This window comes from Podarcis vaucheri (genome assembly GCF_965113315.1).
Source record: "Podarcis vaucheri genome assembly, chromosome: 10".
In the NCBI taxonomy this organism is placed as follows: domain Eukaryota; kingdom Metazoa; phylum Chordata; class Lepidosauria; order Squamata; family Lacertidae; genus Podarcis; species Podarcis vaucheri.
The window spans coordinates 19,927,297-19,951,140 of record NC_138748.1 but is presented as its reverse complement, the minus strand read 5'-3'; the positions used below and the strand labels follow the sequence as shown (position 1 = coordinate 19,951,140).

The window sequence follows — 23,844 nt, the reverse complement described above, 5'->3', positions numbered from 1 at the left end:
GTGTCAAGTTTTTTGCCAAAACCTTAGTTTTTTGTTTGTTCAGCTTGAATCCCGCCACCCGACCAAACTCAGAGATTAGTTCTAAAGCTCTTTTTGTACTAGTCATTCTGGGATCAAATTGGAAACAGTCCTTTAATGAGTAATGTTTTACAGTGGTACCTTAGTTCCCGAATGGCTTAGTTGTTGAACAAATCGGCTCACAAACGCCGCAAATCCGTAAGTGTTTCGCTTTGTGAACGTTTTTCAGAAGCCGAACGTCCGACGCAGTGTAGGAAGCTGCTACAACCAATCGGAAGCCATGCCTTGGTTTTCGAACGGTTTCATGAGTCAAGTGGACTCCCGGAACGGATTAAGTTCGAGAACCAAAGTACCACTGTACAGTGGTAACTCGGGTTAAGAACTTAATTCGTTCTGGAGGTCCGTTCTTAACCTGAAACTGTTCTTAACCTGAAGCACCACTTTAGCTAATGGGGCCTCCTGCTGCCACTGTGCCACCGGAGCATGATTTCTGTTCTCATCCTGAAGCAAAGTTCTTAACCTGAGAAACTATTTATGGGTTAGCGGAGTCTGTAAACTGAAGCGTCTGTAACCCGAGGTACCACTGTATTATGTTTTTATATATATGTTGGGAGCTGCCCAGAGAATAATAATAATAATAGAATTGGGTGTCTCTATTTTCATCTGAGAAATGTTGGAGGGTGTGCAGCAACTCTTCCCTGTTTGGTGTTCCCAACCACCGAGAAAGAAGCGCCGAAAGAGCAAAAAAATCAAAGGAATAAGAAATGAAAAACCCTGAAACTGCAAAAGGCTGACAACTTGGGGAGTTGCGTGGGAGGGGGAGTGAGGAATAGAAGCTACAGAGCCAGGAGGCTGGAGCGTTATCGAAGCCCTTTTATACCGTCCAACATTTCTCCAATGAAAATAGAGATGTCCAATTCATTCATGTATCATTATTATTACTACGACCCGCCCACCTAACTGGGCTTCCCCAGCCCCAGCTTTCAACAGAGATAAAAACATAATTAAACATTAAACGTGTTGTACGGATAGCTGTCATCCCCTTGGCAGGGCAGGGGCGGCGACCCCGTTCTTTCTCCAGAGCAGAAGCGGCCGTCGTACCCCTCCCGGCGAGGCCGCTCTGCGCATGCCTCCCTCCGCGCCCGCGCCTCTCCCCCTCCCCCGCCTCTCTCGGGGACGCGCCCGGAGCCCCGCCCTTCCTGCTGAGCGAAGGGCGGAGGCGGGTAGAGCTGGGCCTTTGCCGCTGCTGCCGCTCTTCCTCCTCCTCCTCTTGCCGCTGCTGCTGCTGCGGATTCGGGTGCCGCCGCCGCCGCCTTTCCCTCTCCTTCCTCTTCCTCCTCCTTCTCGTGGCCGGACAGGGGAGAAAACGAAGATGGCGGACCTGGAAGACCAGCTCTCTGAGGAGGAGAAGGTGAGGCGGGTGTCGTCGCCCTGTTGGAGTGGGGGGGGGGAGCGGGGCTGCGTCGCGAGGGGCGGCGGTTGCTGCGCCTCAGCCTGAGGGGGGCTTCCTTCCTTTCCCGCGGCCCCGTGAAGAGGAAGGAAATGGGGCCCTTGTCAGCCGGTGGCCGGGCAGCGAGAGGAGGAAGGCGGCTCTCCTCTTCCTCCTCCTGCTGTCCCAGGGCCCTTCCCGCCGCTCCTTGTACGGTGCGAGCGCTGAAAATAGGCTCCCGGCGGCGGGCTGGGGCTGCGGCAGCAGAAGCGAGGCAGGCGGGGCAGATCCGGTGTCTGCTGGGCGAGACTCCCCTCCCCTCGGCTGCTTTCTTCTTCTTCCTCCTCCTCCTCTCGGCTTCCCCCTCCCCCTTCTCTGAAGGCCCGAGCTGATGGGTGGAGGGGGCGGGAGGGCTAAGGGGTTTTGCCTCCTCTTCCTCCGCGGCCGGCTCTTCCGGGTGCGAATGGGGCAGGGCAAATCCCGCCACCACGTCGGGGTGGGGAGGAAGAGAAATAATCATAGGGTTTTTTCTGCTTCTTCATGGAATTGTAGACTTGGATGGGATCCTGAGGATCATCTAGGCCAGTGGTTCCCAACCTTTTTTTTTTTTTTGCCATGCCCCCACCTTGTTGTTGTTTAGCCGTGTCCGACTCTTCATGACCCCATGGACCAGAGCACACCAGGCACTCCTGTCTTCCACTGCCTCCCGCAGTTTGGTCAAACTCATGCTGGTAGCTTCGAGAACACTGTTCAACCATCTCGTCCTCTGTCTTCCCCTTCTCCTTGTGCCCTCCATCTTTCCCAACATCAGGGTCTTTTCCAGGGAGTCTTCTCTTCTCATGGGGTGGCCAAAGTACTGGAGCCTCAGCTTCAGGATCTGTCCTTCCAGTGAGCACTCAGGGCTTTCCTTAAGAATGGAGAGGTTTGATCTTCTTGCAGTCCATGGGACTCTCAAGAGTCTCCTCCAGCACCATAATTCAAAAGCATCAATTCTTCGGCGATCAGCCTTCTTTATGGTCCAGCTCTCACTTCCATACATCACTACTGGGAAAACCATAGTTTTAACTATACAGACCCCACCTAAGCATCTCTAAAATCCTGATGCCCCTCCCCCCATGACATATAATTCTTATTATTCAAAAGGTGAACTATTCAGGTGGAGGAAGCCTAAAAGGCCATTAACTCGGTCTAGACAAGCTTCCAAATTGTGCCCCACATTGGGAACCACGCATCTAGTCGCAGCACTTGGGGTGGGGGGGGGGTAGGGAGGAAGAAAAATAGTCATAGGGTGTTCCCCCACCCCATGGAATTGTAGATTTGGAAGGGATCCTGAGGATTATCTAGTTGCAGCACCTGGGGTGGGAGGAAGAGAAATAATAGCAGCATCAGAGCAGATTGCACATGCAGGTTGCATTCTGTATTCAGTTGGAGCGGTATTTTTTTTATTATAAAGTGTGGGTCTTCTGCCCCTTCTCTTCCATGTTTAGTTCATGGATAAATTCTGATGCATTTTATCTCTACTCCCTGAGAAGGATGGGTTATTTCTGATTCATTAATATGTGATCAATAAATTTCATTTCGAGTGTGTGGCGTAAGAGCTCTGCTTGAAGAAAGGGCACCGTCTGTCTCCCCTGTCGCACATTCTAGGGCCTAGTCCTGTTAAATCGGGTTTTGAGGAAGGGTTGGTTGGAGTGGTTTGTGCTTCTTTATCCCAAGCACTGAGTAGCCAAAGGCTTTGAAGCATCTGATTCTTTCTTCGTTCATGGGTTTCATTCTTTCAGCCTTGCCCTACTTAAAGATGCTCTGTAGACTCTTAGATATGAGGGCTCAGTGTGACTTTCTGGAGGCGGAGTTCACATGTTACATAATAGTAAACTAATGTTTGCCACCAAGCATACTTGTGGATCCATCTTTCTGGCAAGTGTACTTGTAGCATGTGCACATGTTTACAACAGGTGTCTGTCACTTGCTTCTACTGTACTTTTAGATTTCCGTTTGAAGTTGCACCTTAAAATGGAAGTTCCTCCACAGTACAGTGGACGCTCGGGTTGCAGACATGATCCGTGCGGGATGCACGTTTGCAACCTGCAGGGTTCGCAACCCGCGTCTGCGCATGTGTGCGGGTTGCGATTCAGCACTTCTGCACATGCGCAAAGTGTGATTTAGTGCTTCTGCGCATGAGCGACTGCCGAAACCCGGAAGTAACCACTTCCGGAGTACTTCCAGGTTTCAGCAGTTCACAACCCAAAAAAACGCAACCTGAAGCGGGCGCAACATGAGGTATGACTGTATCTGGAAAGGGTAATTGTGAGTCTACTTTGCAGTTGTCATCTGTAAGAGGGGAATACTTCATTTCTTTTAAAGGCATGATAATTACTATAAATGTCAATTCCTTATTATTGAATTCCACTGTCCTATAGCAGGGATGTCCACCCGGTCGATTGCAATCTACTGGTCGATCGTGGGGTGTCCCTTGTTGATCCTGGTCAATCGCATGATCCTGATCAATCTTCAAACACACACACACACAAAACTTTGGCTCATCCTTCCCCCAAAAGCTCAACAACTTTGGCCCAACCAATGCTAGTTTGTTTATAGCGGGAGTAGATCACAGTCTCTTGGAAGTTGGATGTCCCTGCCCTATAGTTTAAAAATGTGTACCTTTATTTTCAAGAGAAAGTGCTAGGCTGAGGAACAGCAACACATAAGTGGCTTGCTCACTTTCGTCTCTGCATTTGAGCTCATATTAACTGCAGTTGAAAATGCAAGAGATTTTAGAGCTATTGGATAGTGGTCTAAATAACAAGACAATGATGCACTGTTTACATTGTCTTTAGGTATTACACTATCACTTTCCTATCATCAAGTTTTCAAGACAGAGCTAGCTGCAGAAAAATGTGTAGGTGTTCATGAAAAGCTTTTTACAGCTTTGCATCTTAATACAAGAAAATTCTGGTGTGCAAGGAGAATTTTTTTAAAAAGAAACTAAAATAGCTTAAGTGACTCATTCTAGTTCCTGTGGGTAATTGTGTGCATACAGTTCAAATGAAATTTGTTGAGTCTTAAGTTGTTTTCAGGTCTTGTCAAGACATGCAAGGAGGTCTCCCTTCTCTAACATGGTCTTCAATGGCAATCCTATGCCACCATATACTTCAGAGTTAGCCTTATTGAACTCAGATCGACTCAGTATAAGATTTGGCTGCGTAAGGTATTCTTTCATGTTGCCTTAAATTTCTAATGATACAGTTGTGCTGTGTAGTTCTGTTTACATGCACCCCTGCCCTGAGTAAGGAGGCAATGCAATGCCTGCTTACAGAAATCACTTTCTTTCAGTAATTATTAACTAGACACAACCTTCTTATTAGGTTGAATAGAATAAAATAAAAGGAAGTTGCCTCATAATTTCTTCCTTAATGTAATAAATTTATGTCATGTTAAATCTGTTACATCTTTAAGTGCCACAAGGTTGTTCTCGTTACAATGGTAATTCTTCTTATTCTCTTGTGTTCATTATCATGTTGATAGCCAGTGAGTCCTTGGTGGCTCAGTCAGGATTTTAGTGGCCACATTTTGCACTAGCTGTCATGTCTGGAGCACCTTAAAGGGTAGACCCTTGTAGAGTGCATTACAATAATATAACCAAAAGTCTGCCAGAGGGTGGATCACTGCCGGCAGGTCATTGCAGTCCGTGAATGGCTATAGCTGGTGAACTAATTTATTGAAGGAAGGCACTGAAGTGACCTGAACCTGCAGTGGAAATGCTGGAACCATGAATGCCCCCAAGCTATGTACCTGATCTTTAAAGGAGAGTGCACCCTGTCCAGAATAGGTAGTATTCCCTATTGCCAGGTACAATAACCATTGGCCCACAGCACCTCTAACCTGATTCAGCTTAATTTATTTAGCCCTCCAGCCCATCACTTACCCTAGACAACAGTCCAGCACTTGTACAGCCTCACCTGATTCTTAGAGCATGGATATAGAACTAGGTGTCATTGTCATACCAATGGCAACTTCCCTCCTACAGCAGATTCATATATATGTTCAAAAGCGTGAGGAACCCCACATCAGAATTGCCAAAGGGTTGAGCAGAAGTCTCCCAGCTATCTCAAAATGGAAGGTAGGAGTGAATCACCACTGCACCATGCCTTCCACTCCCAAATCACTGAGCATCTTGAGGAGGATACCTCGTTGATCATATCAAAAGCCACCTGAGAGATGGAGAACCAACAGGGTCACACTCCCTTAGTCTCTCCCAACACAGGTCATCAATTGGTGCTAAAAGTGTGCCTGAAGCTAGATTGGAATAGACTCAGATGATAATACAGTTCCTCAAAGCACATCTGAAGTTACATGGTAACCACCATCTCACGCATCTTGCCCCAAATGTACGTCACCAAGTAGAAAGTGCACCCCAGAACAACAGAATTATCTTTCATCTCTCTTGGTTCAGTCTTGCTCTAGAAGATTGGACATTTGCTCTGTCATCACACGGTCCCTAGTGCCAACTAGTTTGCTTTGTTTTGTGTTTAGGGAAGTAGTGCAAAAAAACATTAATGAACATGACCAGTTAGCGATTGCTTATTAACCTAAGATTCCAGTATATAAATAAGCATGATGAGGGAAGTATGTATAAATAGAAACAAAGAAAACCCACAATAAACCCTGCATAGGTATTTTCTGTAGCCTTCTCAGAATTCCGGTAGATAAAGGCATATGAGACAGAAGCTGCAGCAAGTGAGAGGCTTGGCAATTGTTTCAGCAATATATCAAGAATACTTACATTTTCATTTGGAAACTGAATTATAAATTTCTCTGCTTGGCTGAAATGGAAATAAGATGCTGTTTAAGAGAAGCAGTATTTGACTTCTCTCCAAATTAGTAGAGATTTACTTTGTATGGGATATTCTCTGAAAACTGGGCTATGATAGCACTCAAAAGCTAGATTGCTTGCTCTGGAGAACCCAGCTCCTGGTACAAGGCAGTTTTCATTTGAGATACTGCTTTATTATGAATTTTCCTTTTCCCGGTTCTAGGCTAGTTCACTTGTTTTTTTGCCTGCTACAACAAAATATTAGTTCAGAATTTAAAGTTTTGTAACTGAGACAGAAGTACACCATTGAGGAGGATTTGTCTTATCAGTGTAAGAATGTTGACTTAGATTCTAGGATAAGTGAACAAAAGAAAATAGAAGGTTTCTTATACCTTTCTTTGGCCTACCTGCATCCCACTGAAAAGTCTCTTGGGCGGGGGCGGTCTTGAACAATGCGGAATGAATGGGGCTCAGGGACTGCTGAGGAAGTGGGGAGTTGACCAAAGGAGAGCCTTTCACTCTCCAGTAGAGTCTCTTCTTTGGGAAGGGCAGTAGATCAGCAGTAGAACGTCTGCTTTGCATTCAGAAAATCCCGGGTTCACCTTCCAGTATCTCAAGTGACGGGTGAGAGAGACCCCCCAGTCCGAAACACTGGAGAACCACTGTCACCTATTGAGCTAGGTGAACCAGTGCTCTGACTTGGTATAAGGCAGCTTCCTCTGTTTATATGCCACATGGTTCTGGAAAGCCACCCCCATCACTCTCTGGGAGAGGCTATTTGGGAGGATAAAGGCAGCTGCAGAGGCAAGGAGACTGGAGACTTTTCTTCTGTGAACTTTTCTTCCATTCATTTACCTTAGTATATCATAAGCTGTCTTCGCTGTACACTTCTTTAAAAGGGGAAATGCAGATGCATTGAGCAATAGTTAAGGGTGTGCTTGATGGAAAGAATTTGAGGAACTTCCTGTGTTTCCGAACTCGGGGCACCACTTCGATTGTATACTAAATTTTCCTGCCTCGTCAGATTTCACTGGCTTGGTTCAGACATAACCAAGATTTGTTTGGGAGGATCAGGAGCAAATCCTGTATACCTTCTCTCCACTTTCACGTTTGGCTAAATGAATAACTTCCTGGTTTTCAGAAACGATAGCTGTGATTACATCTGAACTGGAAGACCACAATTTGCTTATGCCCTGTAAACCAGGATTAAATTGTGGAGGGCTTGTTTGTTTATTTGAGGGAATCAAAATAGTGCCCCTATAAATACTTTTCATGAAAGGGCCTTCTCGGTAGTGGCGCCCACCCTATGGAACGCCCTCTCACCAGATGTCAAAGAGAACAACAACTACCAGACTTTTAGAAGACATCTGAAGGCAGCCCTGTTTAGGGAAGCTTTTAATGTTTGATGTATTACGCTATTTTAATATTTTGTTGGAAGCCGCCCAGAGTGGCTAGGGAAGCCCAGCCAGATGGGCGGGGTATAAATAAATTATTATTATTAATGCAGGCACTTTGATTACAGTCTCAGAGTTCCATGCATTAGGACTACCATGTAGAGGCTGTGCAAAACCCTTCTTGGAAGTCCAGTGGTACTTTGGGTTACAAACACTTTGGGTTACAAACACTTCGGGTTACAAACTCTGCTAACCCGGAAATAGTACCTCGGGTTGAGAACTTTGCCCCAGGATGAGAATGGAAATTGCGCGCTGGTGGCAGTGGGAGGCCCCATTAGCGAAAGCGCGCCTAAGGTTAAGAACAGTTTTGGGTTAAGAACGGAACTCCAAAATGAATAAAGTTCGTAACCCAAGGTAGCACTGGATTTCTGTTCTCGAACACTTCTACACCTTAAATTTTAGAGTGCTCCTGAGTGAATCCAGTGCCAGCCACTTCAGAGCATCCGAATGGATAGGATAACTACCAAAAGCAGCACATTTGGTGCCAAATTTAAATAGCGCTAAAGGGAAACCATGCTTAGAAATCAGCAGGAGTGCACTTTAAGGTTTCTGATTGTTTATTTGTAGTCATAGTCTTACGTGTCCCCCACTTAACATCTTATGATGTCCTGCACCTGATGTCAGGCAATCAACAAGTAGGCATTGTGGAAGGAAAATTATTCTGCAGGCCAGATTGGGAGGCCTGGTGAGCCTAATTAGGTCTGTGGGCTGGATGTTCTCTGCTTGGGACTTCTTGCCTTCATGAGTTGTGCACCCTATTGTAGGAAACTTGACAGTGGCCAAAATCAAGGTGAAACATGCATACCATGTTTTTACATGGCATGTTGCCAGTGCTATAGACTTAAAGATTCCTACACTTTGCAGATACCATAGTGAGGAACCTTTGCATATCTTCCATCAACATATCCACTCAAGGGTTATGAAGGGAAGGATTGGCCATGACGGGCAAATTGCCTTCCACGAAATCTCATTTCCCATAAATGATCTTACTGAGGAATCCCAGGGTTTCTAGAAAATGGATATACAGTGGTACCTCGGGTTACATACGCTTCAGGTTACAGATGCTTCAGGTTACAGACTCCGCTAACCCAGAAATAGTACCTCGGGTTAAGAACTTTGCTTCAGGATGAGAACAGAAATCGTGCTCCAGCGGCACGGCAGCAGCGGGAGGCCCCATTAGCTAAAGTGGTGCTTCAGGTTAAGAACAGTTTCAGGTTAAGAACAGACCTCCGGAACGAATTAAGTACTTAACCTGAGGTACCACTGTAGTTTGAAAAACACTGTGCTTATTCAAAGACTGCAACAATTACATTTTCACAAGGTCTGTTCAGGATTCCCAGGAATTTATAAGTGTCTGTCATAGAGCATTCTTCCTTTGGAAACACCATTACACATTTTCTTGCAAGCACTGCTATTTGATCCGTTTCAGAATCCATTTCCAGATTGCTGACTGGAGCAAACTATTTGGTTACTAGAAGAGGTAAAATTTCAAGTCTTCTGTGTTTCGGTTTAAAGTATTATCTGAATAAACGCAACATGGCAAGTATGGCAGGGGGAAGAGAAGTGCTATAAAAAGGGGGCTGATAGAGATAAATGGTTAACTGTATTGCTGGTTCTAGATTCAGGTAGGTAGTCGTGTTGGTCTGGCACAGGTGAAATATATTTTTTTAAAATCCAGTAGCGCCTTAGAGACCAAATAAGTTTGTTCTTTGTATAAGCTTTCGTGTGCATGCACACTTCTTCAGAGACAAAGATTTATATTGCTGGTGTATTTGCTGTGTAATGTTGTCATATGAGATGTCATGTGAGATGGTCTGTGTGCTTTTAGGAAGGGAGAATTTCCACCACTGTAGCACTCCAGAGCTGTTCTTGCTGAAATTCTGTGGAACTACAGCAAATGTAACTTACCTGTCCCATGTTGAATCTGACAATTGTATGAGCTTGGAAGATATATAGGGTACCTTAACATAACTGAACAAACAGCAAATGCAAAATTTGAGTATAGTTTATTGTATCATTGACCCTCCAGTTCTTGACCATTGCTTTTTATTTTGTTGACATATTTAATAATTTCTTCCATAACAGATCTCAGGTCATGGTTTGATAAAATTAAATTTAAAACAATACAATAAGGAAACCGAGCAGCTAAAACAATGGCTATATTACATTGCAAATTGGATTTTTATTTAAGGCTGAGCTGACAATTAATGACCCACAAATATGCAAGAAAATAACCATGTTTTAACTTGACACCAAAACATAAAATAGTTGGCACCACCAGTGATATCTCAGAGGGGAGGACAGTCAGGGTACCATCATGGGGAAAGCCCTTTCCTGCATCCCCACAAAATGTGTGACTCCTAGATGTGGGACACAAAGAAGAGCCTCCCCAGAAGATCTTCAAACGGGTGGGGAACTTCCAGGCCAATCTTGACCTGTCAAACCATTTCCCCTTGCATCGCACCCATCTGTCAATCTGTTGGTGTAATTTATAATGGTGGGAGGCTGACGTTTAATTCTGTGTTGGGTGTGCACACCTTTTCCCAGCAGAGGAACAGCAGAATTTAACCCCAAGCGGGGTTAAATCCTGCTCGGTTTGGTTGTGTGCTCCTGTTCCCATTTTTTGAAGGCACCTGCTGTGCGAGGGACTTCTCCTTTGCGAAGCCAGTGCTTGCAACATGCAGCCTCCCGCCAGCTGATGAGAAGGAGAGAAAGAAGCACTTCCTGGCCCTATGCTTAGGCTTCTTAAAGCGCTATGGATATGGCTGGCAGTGCCACTTGCACTGTGGTTCCCTGGCTGGCTGGCATTTGGGAACACCGCACAGGGGATTTTGCCAGGTATGTGGGACAACCCACATACCAGTCATGTGATGTCATAACAGGGTGGTTGACCTCCAGAGCCAAAAAGTCTTAAAGTCTGGGAAGGACTATATAGTGAGACGTGCATCTTCATATATCTTGGTCCCAAGTGTTTAAGAGCTTTGCAAGTCATTACTAACAGCTTGATCTCAGACCGGAAGTGTTGTGGCAGCGGTACAAAACAGGTGTCTCATAGCTCTGACAAAAATGCTTTTTTCAAACAGTGCCTTTTTGCGATTATGAAAGGAGGCTTTAAGATCCGTTTCATTGGAAAAAAAACCTTTAGTTCTGAAAGGCTACATTTTGAAAAGATTTCCAAACTAGGTGGCACAAACTAGGAGGATTACATTTTGCTTTGTGTGACTTTTTGGGTTTTATTGTTACACGCAGTTCATGACCAAATCCAGAATTTCTTAGATACTGAAGGCTACAGTTCTTAGTATAGCCATATATAATGTAAGACATGGACAAAAGATGCAGCCTTTCACGCGTTTTGTAGCCAATCAGCTCAAGATTGAACTTCTTTCTTTGATGTAATCTGGCTGTTCTCTGAGTAGTTTGAGGAGGCAGCATATAGCCAGCCTGCTTTTCTTTCTGATATGGCATGAGTTGCTCAAGACAACTCAGTGAGCTTCATGGCTGACTGGAAATGGTAAACCACCCACAAGTCAAATATTGTGTTTACCGCACTGCGTTGACTCTGGTTAGCATGCATTTCATGTTCAGTTGTAAAGCAGGGGATGGTTAGAATGCAGAGTGTAATGCAAAGAATCAGAAGGCAAGAAGAGGACGCAACTTTTCTCCTAGCAGAGCCTGCTTCTGGCTATCATCCTGGCCAGAAGAATAGCAGGCCAGGGGCAGTGGGTTGGGGTACGTGGAAGTTCTGCAGTTTGCATTATCCCCCACCCCATGTCCCAGTTTATATCTGGCCAACCCCTGTGCTTGAAATTGTTCTATTTTGTTTATATCTCCCTGAGATCTTTTCTTGCTGTCTTTTGATAGTCATGTATTTTGTTGATTCTTATCTAAACTACTGTAGCTTGACTTCAAGAACTCACAATGGTGCTGATGTGCACATTGTCATTGCCTTATATAGGCATGTACATGCCAGGTTGTTTTTTTTTTTGCCTTAAACCAAATCAATTTCCGTTGTGGTCATAGTCAGGAAGGCTAGTGGTAAGAAGAGCATTTCAGTTTATGTCATCTCACATATGCCTTGAAAACACACACACACACACACCCTACATGCCTGCTTTTAATGTTCAAGAGGAGATAGAATAGTATGTTTGCGACAAAGTCCAGATATCATTCTTGAAGAAACAACACACGACACATGACTTTTGGGTTTTTAGAAATGCCACCCTATTATCTCAACTATTTCTTTTTAAATGCAAAGTAATTACTATATATGAAAGAGCTGTTTGAACATACTTGTTTTTAAGGTTTTTTTAAATAAAGCCTTTTTATCATACATGCTGACATGTCTTCTCAAAAGTTTATTTCATTTAAATGAGAGGGACTTGTTCCCAAGTAATGCTGAGGATTGCAGCCTTGGTCGTATTAAGCTGAAATCAGTTGGGATTTTGACCTGTATAAATCCAAATGAGTAATACCTTGTAATATCAATATACTATTATGCACTTGATGCATTTTTGCCCTTGTCTTCTGAGGAGGTTTGAGTGTTTTATAAAGGGCAGTAGTTCAGACATTCAGTATGGAAGAGATGACTTAGGAGTGATAGCAGTGCAGGAAACCATCGGTTGAAGCAGCAAAAAGTCAGTCACAACTCTAGACCTGCCCAGGCTAGCTCATCCCTTAAGCCAGAGTTGGCCAAGATTGCGTCAGGAGACAGAGCTTCTCTGCGTCTCAGCAGAAAGCCAGTCTGCCTTGGAAGATGCCGTAGAGAGATTTTTGAAATATTAAGCTGTGTACAAATACTTTTAAATAAATATGTTGATGGTGCTTCTGGCAATTATTTAGGACATGCTTTTTAAACACCAATGTTGGTGAGACTTCACAGAACTACGTCGTGTTTCCTATTCCAGAAGATAGTCCACCAGCTATGCCTCAGGGATTTTCATGCTCAGTGAAGTTCAGATTGTTACATTTACTATTATAATTCTGTCTTTAATAGTACCTTTGAGAAGGTTTTGTGCTGGTTATTTTGTGTTGGAAATTCATTGGTCTGGTTTGACCGTAACAGGCAGTAGAAGTATTTCTTCATCTCGCAGAGCATCCTGCACCACCTATTTTATGCTTCCTCTTCTAAATTAACTTAGCCAAACATCTCTCTTTAACACAAGACTTTGCATTCTAAGGTGGTATTAGGATGTAATTTGGAGCTCAGTTATTTTCCAGTTATATTTTTTAAGTTATTAAAGAATTAATAGATTTCTCCCATTTAAAACTATCCTATGATTACTGTATGGTATACTTCTTGTTTCCATTTTAGGTGCGCATAGCAGCGAAATTTATCATCCATGCTCCCCCGGGGGAATTCAATGAAGTCTTTAACGGTGAGTTTTCATGCTACTTTCTAGCTCTCATGTTGATGGTTTCAGTTACCCTTTATGGAGGATTTTAAAAACAAACTTTTGAAAAAAACAAATCAAGATGAGACTTAGGAACTTCACATTGCTTGCTCCCATGTTTCCTTTTCTGTGTCTATTAATATAATTTCAAGACTGTTAGAAGAGTGTTCCACTTCCTGTTTTAAAACTTATCAGCACTTTTTGCCTAACTTTTGCCAGGTGATCCCCCTATTACATTACATAAAGTAGCTCTAACATCACTTGCTACTGCTAGAAATCTTTGCCAATTCGTTTCTTCTGTGGTTGGCATTGCAGAGTTATAGCCAATTTGGGGGAAATTCCAGGAGCATTAAATACCTACTAATTTGATGCTAGGACCCAGGAAGTTGCTATTTTCCATCTCTGAACATGGCTGGTACCCTAAAACTGACAGTATTTTTCCACGCTTTATCATGACTGGCGTACGTGGTGTCTTGTAATAGATTACTTCCTCTCATGGAAAACATGTATTTTCCGATTAGCATTTTCACCGTGTACTAATGCTCAGTATTTTTCAGATGTTCGATTGCTGCTTAATAATGATAATCTTCTCAGGGAAGGAGCAGCTCAGTAAGTATCACCACCATTTATTGCTTCTTTCAATGTGTTAATGCTGAACGGATGCATTTATGGGCAGCTTTTAATAGGTTGTGTGAGGATGGGATAGAACTGTCCCATCCCCCCGCTTTTTCATTGTGTTCCTTGCTGATTGGTGCTTGCTCTGAAAGATTCAAAACAGCCTTCTCCCAGAAGTAAGACATATGTACACAATATGACTTTTTAGGGAGGGCCAGTGATCCCAGCCCCTAGGCCAGCAGCAGCAGGACTTAAAAGGGCAGTGTAATCACTGCTGCATGCATAACCCTGCGGCTCACACTGACAGGAGTAGATAAGGGTGAAGAGGCAGGAAAAGTATGTGATCAGATTTTATTCTGCATATAATGTGTGAATGGTGTTAAAGATCACTGGGAAGCCAAAGGTTTGTGCACATTATGAGATTTCTGCACCAATAATCAACCTATATTTATTAACCAAATAAAATTAACTTTGTCAAATTTAGCACAAACTGGATTTATTTTAATAAAATTCATAGTTTTATTATACAGGAACGCAACCTCTGAGCCCCTTAACACAATTTGAAGATTTATTAAGCACAATGGATGTAGGAGGCGGAAAGGATTAGTTTCTAAATTGTACTCTATATCGCTTGATGTTTCTTAATGTTGCAAAAAAAATATTTTTTACTTGAAGCTTCCTTTCTTTGTCTTTTTCAGTGCATTTGCACAGTATAACTTGGACCAGTTTACTCCAGTAAAACTAGAAGGCTATGATGAGCAGGTATGACTATGGTTGAATTTAGGTTTGGTGTAATGATGGGTGGGCATGCTCAGTGCTCATTGGGCTGTGTTGGGGTTGGACTCTTTAGTATATATATATATACATACATACATACAGAGAGAGAGAGAGAGAATATGTATAGTTCACTTTATAGCCCCAAGAGGCTCTCAGAGTAGCTTATGAACGATTCTCAAAATAAAATCACACTCAAACCTAATGCTAGAACAGAAGTTACATGGTGTCTGTATGAAATCAGTTCGTCGTTGGTGTCATTCCATGCAGTAGCTCCCACCCAAATCCTTTGAGGCAAGGGAGTGAGGTTGAGCAGCTCAATCTTGCTTTTTACTACTACTACTACTACTACTACTACTACTACTACTACAAATCTTGAGTTTCCCTCTAGCCAACTAATGCCTCCCTTTTTAAAGAAATATATTGTTATTAAAGATTTCTTAGTTTACAAAAATACTTGCACTGTCTCTTTTTTTTAAGTTGTGTTTTCTACAGATCAGTTTCATTTGTTTTGAGGCATGAGTGTTACTAATACCTCCCTTTTGTGTGTGTGATGCTCTATAACTCATGGTGCTGCCAATGCTCATGAGGAGACACACTTACCTCTGAACTTCAGAGATAGAGCGAATGATTAAATATATTAGTTTACTCTTTCTCAGTGCACTGTTGTAATGACAATCCCACAACTTTATCTTGGTTTTTAAAAGAACAATGTGTCTTTCTTTTCTAAAAGTACCACTTTATAAAATGAAATGTAGAGTTTTTGAAGAACTGTATTGAACTATTCTGGTTTCTCAAAGAAACTAGAATTCCCAAACTAGAATTTGAAAACCAGTGTAATGTATAGAGCGGCTGTGCCATGTCTTTAATTAAAATGTACAGTGCTACAATAATTTTTCTAACGTTCCATTCTTTTATTTGATGGTGTTACCTGTGTCTTGTATAATCTTACAGTTACCTTTAAACTCTTTGTGCAGGTTTTAATAACAGAACACGGTGACTTGGGCAATGGAAAATTTTTGGACCCGAAAAACAAGATCTCTTTTAAATTTGATCATTTAAGGAAGGAGGCTACTGATCCAAAGCCTCATGAAGTTGAAAATGCAATTGAGTCATGGAGAAACTCCATAGAAACAGCAATGAGAGCCTATGTGAAAGAACACTATCCAAGTGGTGTTTGCACAGTAAGTGTCGCAGGATCTAGAAATTGCTTGGGTGGGTTAAAACCATTATTTGGTCTGTTGGCTTGAATTCAGATATACGGGTGGTATACAAACATAATAAATGAATGAATTTAGACCGTGGCATAACTGTCTTACATTTGTGTTACAAGGTGTATGGAAAAACAATTGATGGGCATCAAACAATTATTGCATGCATAGAAAGCCATCAGTTTCAAGCAAAAAACTTTTGGTAAGTATCATATCGGTCATCTGTAAATTGGTTTCTTTTCTATTTTATTTTGCTCACCCCATTGAAAGTTATATTGGACTTCTGTTTTCAGCATATTCAGTGTTTAGAACCTATATTCATGGCACTAAAGCTATAGCAAGGGTTTGAAAACTCTGGTCTGCAGACAACCAACCAGTAGTCTACAAGCTTCATTCAGGTGGTCCACAGTATGCCTGCAAATATACAATCAGAAGTCATACAGCATTGAGCAAAAGCCATATAGCATTGCAATTGCTATAACAGTAGAGAAACTATTAAGTAGTTCACCACCAAGACCCTTGGCAATTTTCAAGTGATCTACGAGGGAAAAAATGTTTTGGGAATTACAGAGCCATAGTATTCAGATTTCCACTTTGGAGCACAATTACGCTCTGTAAAAATGAAAATGGGAATGTACAGTGGTGCCCCGCAAGACGAAATTAATTCGTTCCGCAAGTTTTGTCGTCTAGCGAATTTTTCGTCTTGCGAATCACGAAATCCCATAGGAATGCATTGAAAATCAATTAATGCATTCCTATGGTCAAAAAAAGTCCAAACAAAGCCAAATTTGGTACAACAACAGTTTATTAACTGCTCTTTAAAGTCACACATACTGTAAAGAGCAGTTCAAAAATTGAAGGGAAAATAAATTAACTTTATAAACAAAACATGTCTTTGTTTTTAGACAAAGGAAACAAAGTCGTGAGACGTTTTCGTCTTGCGAAGCAAGCCCATAGGTGAAATTCGTCTTGCGAGGCAAATCGAAAACGGAAAAACCTTTCGTCTAGCGAGTTTTTTGTCTTGCGAGGCATTCGTCTTGCGAGGTACCACTGTATTTGGAAAAATATTTTAGACAAACAGTGGGTTTGTGAAAAATGTCGTAAGATACGTTTCCAAAATACACAGGTATGGGAAACTATAAGTATTGCAAATTTGCAGTACTTATTTACTTAGATAGAATCCATTCCCAAAATGTATTTTCAACACATTGGTTGGTTTTATGGATTTCATCTCCTGTGCATGGAAATTGTGTTGCAACTTTCTGCATATTGTTTACAAACTAAGTTTTTCAGTTTACACAATTTGCTTTCAATATCCCATCAAAGCATCCTTTTTCATAATAGTTTTTAAATCTAAAGGACGTGAAACTCAATATTTTTATTCCCCACCACGTTTGCTTACCTAAAGTTTTATTTCATTTAAGGAATGGTCGTTGGCGGTCAGAATGGAAGTTTACAATCACTCCTTCAACCACTCAGGTGGCTGGTATCTTGAAAATTCAGGTAGGCTGTCTGTAATTTACAGTGTCTGATTGATAAATCTCAAGTAACTCCCAGAACACTTTCTTTTTTAAGGTTTACATTCTTCATCAACGGTAATTGATGGTATTCAACGCAGCTTACAAATGTGTAACATAAATCAAAGAAATGATTACACAGTAGCAAATCAAAATTATTAGTGGCTTCCTGGGATGGATTAACTAAGAGAAATTATCAAATACTAAAGCATATCATGTCAGAGCTATACAGTAAAACACAGCAAAAGCAGCAATAGATGCATTAGAACAGTGTTTCCCAACCTTTTTTGGGCAAAGGCACACTTGTTCCATGAAAAAAATCTCGAGGCACACCACCATGCCAGATGGGGAAAGGTCACTTTTTACTTATGTAAAAATATAAATAATAATAATAGTAACAGCATAGAAGGTAATGGTTAGGCTAGCATCCCTCTTCCAAATAGGCTAGGTTTTTATTTGCAGGGACTGTTCTACATGGGAAAGCATTCAGCACTGTCATTCTCCCATCTGCCATCTGAATTGGTACTATTCTGGGTCAACTTACTCTGCTGCATGTGTAGATGAAAATGGCACCAAGTGTGGGGGAGGGGGCAGAACAGGTTTCAGATACAGGATATTAAGCATACACGTACTTCAGATTGAACTGGTTGCTTGCTTTGCAAGTTTTCATTTCCTAAATGACTGCCTTGGCAAGCGCAATACCTACCAGGCTCAACGCCGGTCTCGCGCTGCCGCTTCCCGCGCTCTCAAGGACCCGGGAGGAGGAAGGCGTGAAGGGAATCCCGAAGGCGCGAAAACCTTGCGCATGCGCAGGCCTTCCGCCTGCGACAGCCCAGTAGGCCGGCCGAAGCGAGCGCCGATGGGATGTGGGAGGGAGCTCGCTCGCCGCCCCGCGTGTGCCTATGTGGGGCACGTTACAGCCCCGTGACGTCAGCGCCACGCAGGCAGCCAGCCAGGCAGACGGCGAGAGCCCCGCGCTGGGCGGCCTCCTCGCCGCCGCCGCCCCGCCTCTCGCCGCCCGACTCGCCCGCCTCCCTCCCACGGCACACCAGGCAACGTCTCGCGGCACACTAGTGTGCCGCGGAACACTGGTTGGGAAACACTGCATTAGAAAACCACTAAGTGCTGTCCAGAACTAAAAATAAACAAACCCAGCTTACACTCAGTCAACCAAATTTCCTTGGTGTCAGCCAAACTTTCTAGGGATGGATTTCTATAAATAGGGTACAACCATGGAAAATGTCCTTTTTGGTAGTCGTCCAATCACTGCCAAAGGCAAGAGTGCCCATAGAGAACATAATAAGAGTAGTGACTAAGTTGTGATGCTCCAGGTATTTGTGGGCTCTTGATCATTGGCCATGCTGGCTGGGGCTGATGTTTTTTGAAATATGAACAGCACCTGGAAGAGCTCAAATCAGATACATCTGGCCTACCATAACAATTTCAGTAACCAGGCAGATTTATTTGGAAGAAGTTTTATTCTAATCCCAGTCTATTCAGGACTTTATGGTTGAGAACCAGTACTTTGAGTTCTCTGAAACAAATTGTTACATAACCATTATAGTGATGATTTCATAGAATCATAGAATCATAGAGTTGGAAGAGACCACAAGGGCCATCGAGTCCAACCCCCTGCCAAGCAGGAAACACCATCAGAGCACTCCTGACATATGGTTGTCAAGCCTCTGCTTAAAGACCTCCAAAGAAGGAGACTCCATCACACTCCTTGGCAGCAAATTCCACTGTCGAACAGCTCTTACTGTCAGGAAGTTCTTCCTAATGTTTAGGTGGAATCTTCTTTCTTGTAGTTTGGATCCATTGCTCCGTGTCCGCTTCTCCGGAGCAGCAGAAAATAACCTTTCTCCCTCAGTGAAACAGTACAGTGGGACCTCACATTACAGACGCTTTAGGTTACAGACTCCGCTAACCCAGAAATAGTACCTCGGATTAAGAACTTTGCTTCAGGATAAGAATAGAAATTGTGCGGCGGCGGCGGCAGGAGACCCCATTAACTAAAGTGGTACCTCAGGTTAAGAACAGTTTCAGGTTAAGAATGGACCTCCAGAATGAATTAAGTTCTTAACCCGAGGTACCACTGTAATTAAAAGCCTACTGAGTTCTAAGCATTTATACAGTTGGCTAATCTACTTCTAAATAAATTGTTGTTACTATTTTTTTTTAAAGTATCTAAAGAAATAAAGGCAAATTCAGTAATTGTGGATATCAGGTTTTTCAACACTCCCTCTCCGTACATTGTGAAAATATGTATTCTGGAGTTTCAAAACCCTCTCCTTACTTCCCTCATCCCCCCCTCCCCCAAAAAGAAATGGAAAAAAACTAGAAGTGAAACAAAAGGAGCAAACATCTAAATCTGCAGTCCATATTATTCAAATAAAACATGCACTCTATTCTGTGCAGAAACTAATGGGAAAAGAGACAAATGCAAACACCTCAGTCTACTAAAGGTTGTGTTGCTTTGTTAAGAGAAGGTTTTGTCAGTGGAGTGGGAAAGGGAACTCATTTAGGGCTTAGAGGACCTTATTGAGCAGACTTAGGAGATGCATGAGGGACTGCAGGGGAGGGGGAAATACTGAAAGGGCTTCCCTGCCTGTCATTCTGTTGATAGAAGTAGCCTTCCATCAGCAGAATGACAATGTTGGATAGAACCGTAAGTGCCAATTCTTACAAAACTGCATTTTGAATGGGGTGTAATATTGCTCACTCTTCCTATAATACGCAGTGCCATTTTCCCTATGTGGTAATCTTTATCCCATTTAACTTTATACGTAGGTTCATTATTATGAAGATGGAAACGTTCAGCTAGTGAGTCATAAAGACATACAGGATTCTCTAACAGTGACTGTGAGTATCTTTCTTTTGTAGGAAACATTTTTAATTAGTCACATAAGGTGGAATCCAGATTTAAATGTATATGTGGCAAGCCTAGTTCCCCTGAAAATTTGCTCCCGGGGCGGAGGCTCTGCTTAATAGGATATTTAGTGGTGCAGATTGAAGGGAGGAGTCCTCAAAAAAACAGGTGATGGCACTTTCTATGTGTGGGAGTTATTCTTGTGGAAAGGTGCCTGCACCTCGTTTTCACGGATTCCCCTCAGACCCCAACACCATAATGCAACTAGTTTTGAAAGCCCCGTTTCTTAAAATAGGGGGGGGGGAACCAAATAGCCATGAAGAATGGGGTGCTCTGTTCGAGAAACGAAATACAATGCCCACTTCAGTATGCGGAACTAGATACATTGGTGTTTTTTGGTTTGTACCTGCACAATCTATGGAATTCATGCTCGGGAAATGAAATGGCTTTTCGGATGGCTTCATTTTGATGCAAAACTAGCCCAAGTAACAAGACTTTAGTCTATTAAGAATGCTGTGAATTGAAGACACAAATCAAATCCATTTGATTTGGAAACATGGTGATTAGAGGAGCAACGCTAGTGGAATTTACAGCTTCTAGAGCAGGCTTCCTCAACCTCGGCCCTCCAGATGTTTTTTGAGACTACAATTCCCATCATCTCTGACCACTGGTCCTGCTAGCTGGGGATCATGGGAGTTGTAGGCCAAAAACATCTGGAGGGCCGAGGTTGAGGAAGCCTGTTCTAGAGCCTTAGTATTGAGTTTAAGTCATAGCTGCTTCTGGAGCCTTGCTGGAAAACTAAGCAAATCTCTGAAACAGAATGAGAGCTGTGCTAAAGTATCATGGTCAGCTGTGACACTTGTGTCAATACTCTTTCTGTGTCTTTACTATTTTCCAGCTAGTGCATGGTCCTATGTTGGGGCAAAGTACATAATCAGGCTATTGTTTGGCAGATCAAAGAGTAGAATCTCAATACAAAATGTGCCTAAACCAGCTCTAGCCTTCTATGTTAAACGTATGCATTCTAATACGTAATGCAGAAGGGGCAGTTGGCTCCTTGTTTATGAGCTCAAAAAATGGAGCTTTAATGAGTGTTGGATTCCTGAAACCTCAGTAAGAGAGTTGACAACCTGCATAGAGCTGTCCTCTGAGTGACAACAAGCTGGGGAACAGAAACCGTAGTTAACTTGAGCTTCCCTTCCCTTCTCTGACTTGTCTGAAAAAGATTCTTGACTCGCTTCCAGAAGGGAAGTTTAAAAACTGCAGAAAGTCCCGCAAGGTCCACTTCTGACTAGGTGAGAAAGCATAGGAATTAGTACTGAGCTTGTAAGCCACCAGTAAAAAAAACCTCATGACAAGCACCCGCACAGATGACACCTGTGTTTTGCAGATAATACTGACAGGTTACAGGCTTGTTGCAAAACACACAGAGAATGTGTAAGTCTTTGAATAGTGGGGGGAAACCTCTGTAATTGTTCATATTCATTACAATGTCTGAAATTACTGTCTTCAGAAGATGATTGTTTCAGTGCAATATTTTAAAAAAAAAATCCCCTTTACCCTAGAATGAAGCCCAAACAGCAAAGGAATTTGTAAAGATCGTAGAGGCTGCAGAAAATGAATACCAGGTATGTAATAAGTCTGCAACATACAGTGTAGTTACTTTCCTGAATCTTTTTGACAATGTTCTCACTACAATATGTGTTCAGGAGCAGCCAGAAAATGGGTGGAAATCCTTAGTGGCAGAGAAAGGGCAAAGCTTTGCTGGGTATGTACCTTTCTATACCCACTTAATAAACGCATATACACCCTCTTTCCGAGGATTTCAGAATGTGAGTTCAAATACTTGACACTCAAAAGGCCACTTCAAGTAATGGGCATTACTATGGGGCCTTACTACTTTCTAAAGCCTATGGATAAGGTTGTTTCTGTTTTTAAATAAATATCTGTGGTTGTAGAAAATGCTTGTCTTAAATCAGACCTCTGAACTGAAAACATTGTGTAGTCTGCAACGAATTTCAAAATTTACTTTTTGGGCATACCCATTTAGAATACAGCTAGTTTTATTGATGGGAAATGAACCTGTTCACCCCGGACATTGTGTTTCCTTTTCCTGGAATGGATTGAGGAGTTGCTTGGTTCTGTTCTCTTCCCCCTCCTTGTTTTCTATGTGATGAAACCAATTCAGTTTAACACAGCAAGGGCATGTGTAATTAATTCATAAAAGCCAATAAACAGGTGTGCATTTTTTAAGCGAATATGCTCCCCTCCCTGTATTTTCTTTTGTGCCTTCCATAGTTGAAGGATGTCAAAAGTAAGATTTCTAGCTAATTATGTTATCCATATTTAATTACACCATCTGAAGCACATGTGTTTCTTATATCAACGTCGAAATAAGTTCCTTCAGATGCGGGCTGGTTTAGTTTTTGCAGGTTAGTTCTTGTTATATCTGTTTTCACATCAAACTGTGTATTTCTATAATCTACATGTTCTTTCTTTTCCGTGAACAGACTGCTATCAGCGAAAATTATCAAACTATGTCGGACACTACTTTCAAGGCCTTACGACGACAACTGCCAGTTACTCGCACAAAGATTGACTGGAACAAGATCCTTAGCTACAAGATCGGGAAAGAAATGCAGAATGCCTAAAATGAAGGTTGCAAAGCTGGATCCTTGCGGTGTCCTTGTATACAAAATTAAAGTGATTGCAAAGGTATTCGGAATTATTAAAGTCACCCAGTCAGCATGGGCATTTGCCGTTGAAAATCACTGTACGTAGTTTGGTTAGAACACAGGCTTAGCTAATTGACCATTTTACTTTGTCCTTTTGTTTCTCCTTTAAAAGGTTACAAAAAAATCAGTGTAGCTGAAAATGTTGAGAGCTTCTGATATATTTAGACTTTTTTTATATAATGATGACATGCCTATAGTTTTCAGTTCAATTAAAAACAATTTGAGAAATGTTTTTTTGCATCCGGTGATCACTTGTTGCATCGCTTTCGTGCAAAGGGCAGCTTCTAGAACACAGTTCCCTAGAACAAGTTGTTACTGGACATCACCAGTTTCACATTCAACATGGATTTTAGCCATGTGTATTGTTGTAGGAATAATTATCCCTCCACTGTATGAAAGCCTGCAGAAAGCATTCTATATCCAAACCTTTTCAGTTACTTAGCTAGCTAGGTGTTAAGTTTTTTTGTTTTGTTTTTTTAAGAAAAAGGCCAAGGTCTAATGCTGTTTTTAAGGTGTTGAAATTAAACATTAGTGCTTATTTTGGAAATGCATTTAGTGCTCTATTCCTGACAGCTGTTCAAATGAGATCGGATTCCATCAGTCCTCAAGTTAATTTTACCATGCAGCCACAATTGTATTATAACAACGCATATTGTAATATATATATAATCCTGTACTCATTACTGTGTCTGCCAGTTTTTTTCTCTTGGATTGAACTGTACTAAAATTCAATGTGACATTAAAAAATGCAAATTTTCTATTTACTTATGATTATTATTTCGAAACAAAAGTGAGCTTAAAGAGCAAGGGGCAGAAGATGAAAATAAATCCTCAAATTTGGGGGAGGGGGCCTGTTGAAACAACAGTCTTCTGGCAAAGATGAAAAATCATCAAGGTAGGATCCAGATGGATCTCCTGAGAATCCACCACCCAATCTGGTGCCTTCCAGATGTTTTGTGATGTCTCTGTCATCAGCCCTGGCTGGGGGTGATGAGATTTGTAGCCCAGCAACATTTATG

At 42.2% G+C, this 23,844-nt stretch overlaps 1 protein-coding gene across 2 annotated transcripts; it reads left to right on the top strand.

The window, feature by feature from the left end:
- Positions 1 to 1,195: 1,195 nt before the first annotated feature.
- On the top strand, positions 1,196 to 23,589 carry CAPZA2 (capping actin protein of muscle Z-line subunit alpha 2). Of its 2 annotated transcripts, none has more exons than XM_082239841.1 (10): positions 1,196 to 1,429; positions 13,026 to 13,089; positions 13,662 to 13,713; positions 14,418 to 14,481; positions 15,471 to 15,677; positions 15,827 to 15,906; positions 17,129 to 17,207; positions 20,012 to 20,083; positions 21,656 to 21,718; positions 22,601 to 23,589. In XM_082239841.1, exons 1-10 carry the CDS (start codon positions 1,391 to 1,393, stop codon positions 22,739 to 22,741), a joined length of 861 nt encoding a protein of 286 aa, XP_082095967.1. In that variant the 5' UTR covers positions 1,196 to 1,390; the 3' UTR covers positions 22,742 to 23,589. The 2 variants fall into 2 exon arrangements, with proteins under 2 accessions (XP_082095967.1, XP_082095968.1); XM_082239842.1 differs by lacking the exon at positions 1,196 to 1,429 and adding an exon at positions 1,546 to 1,662.
- The last annotated feature ends 255 nt before the right edge of the window (positions 23,590 to 23,844 follow it).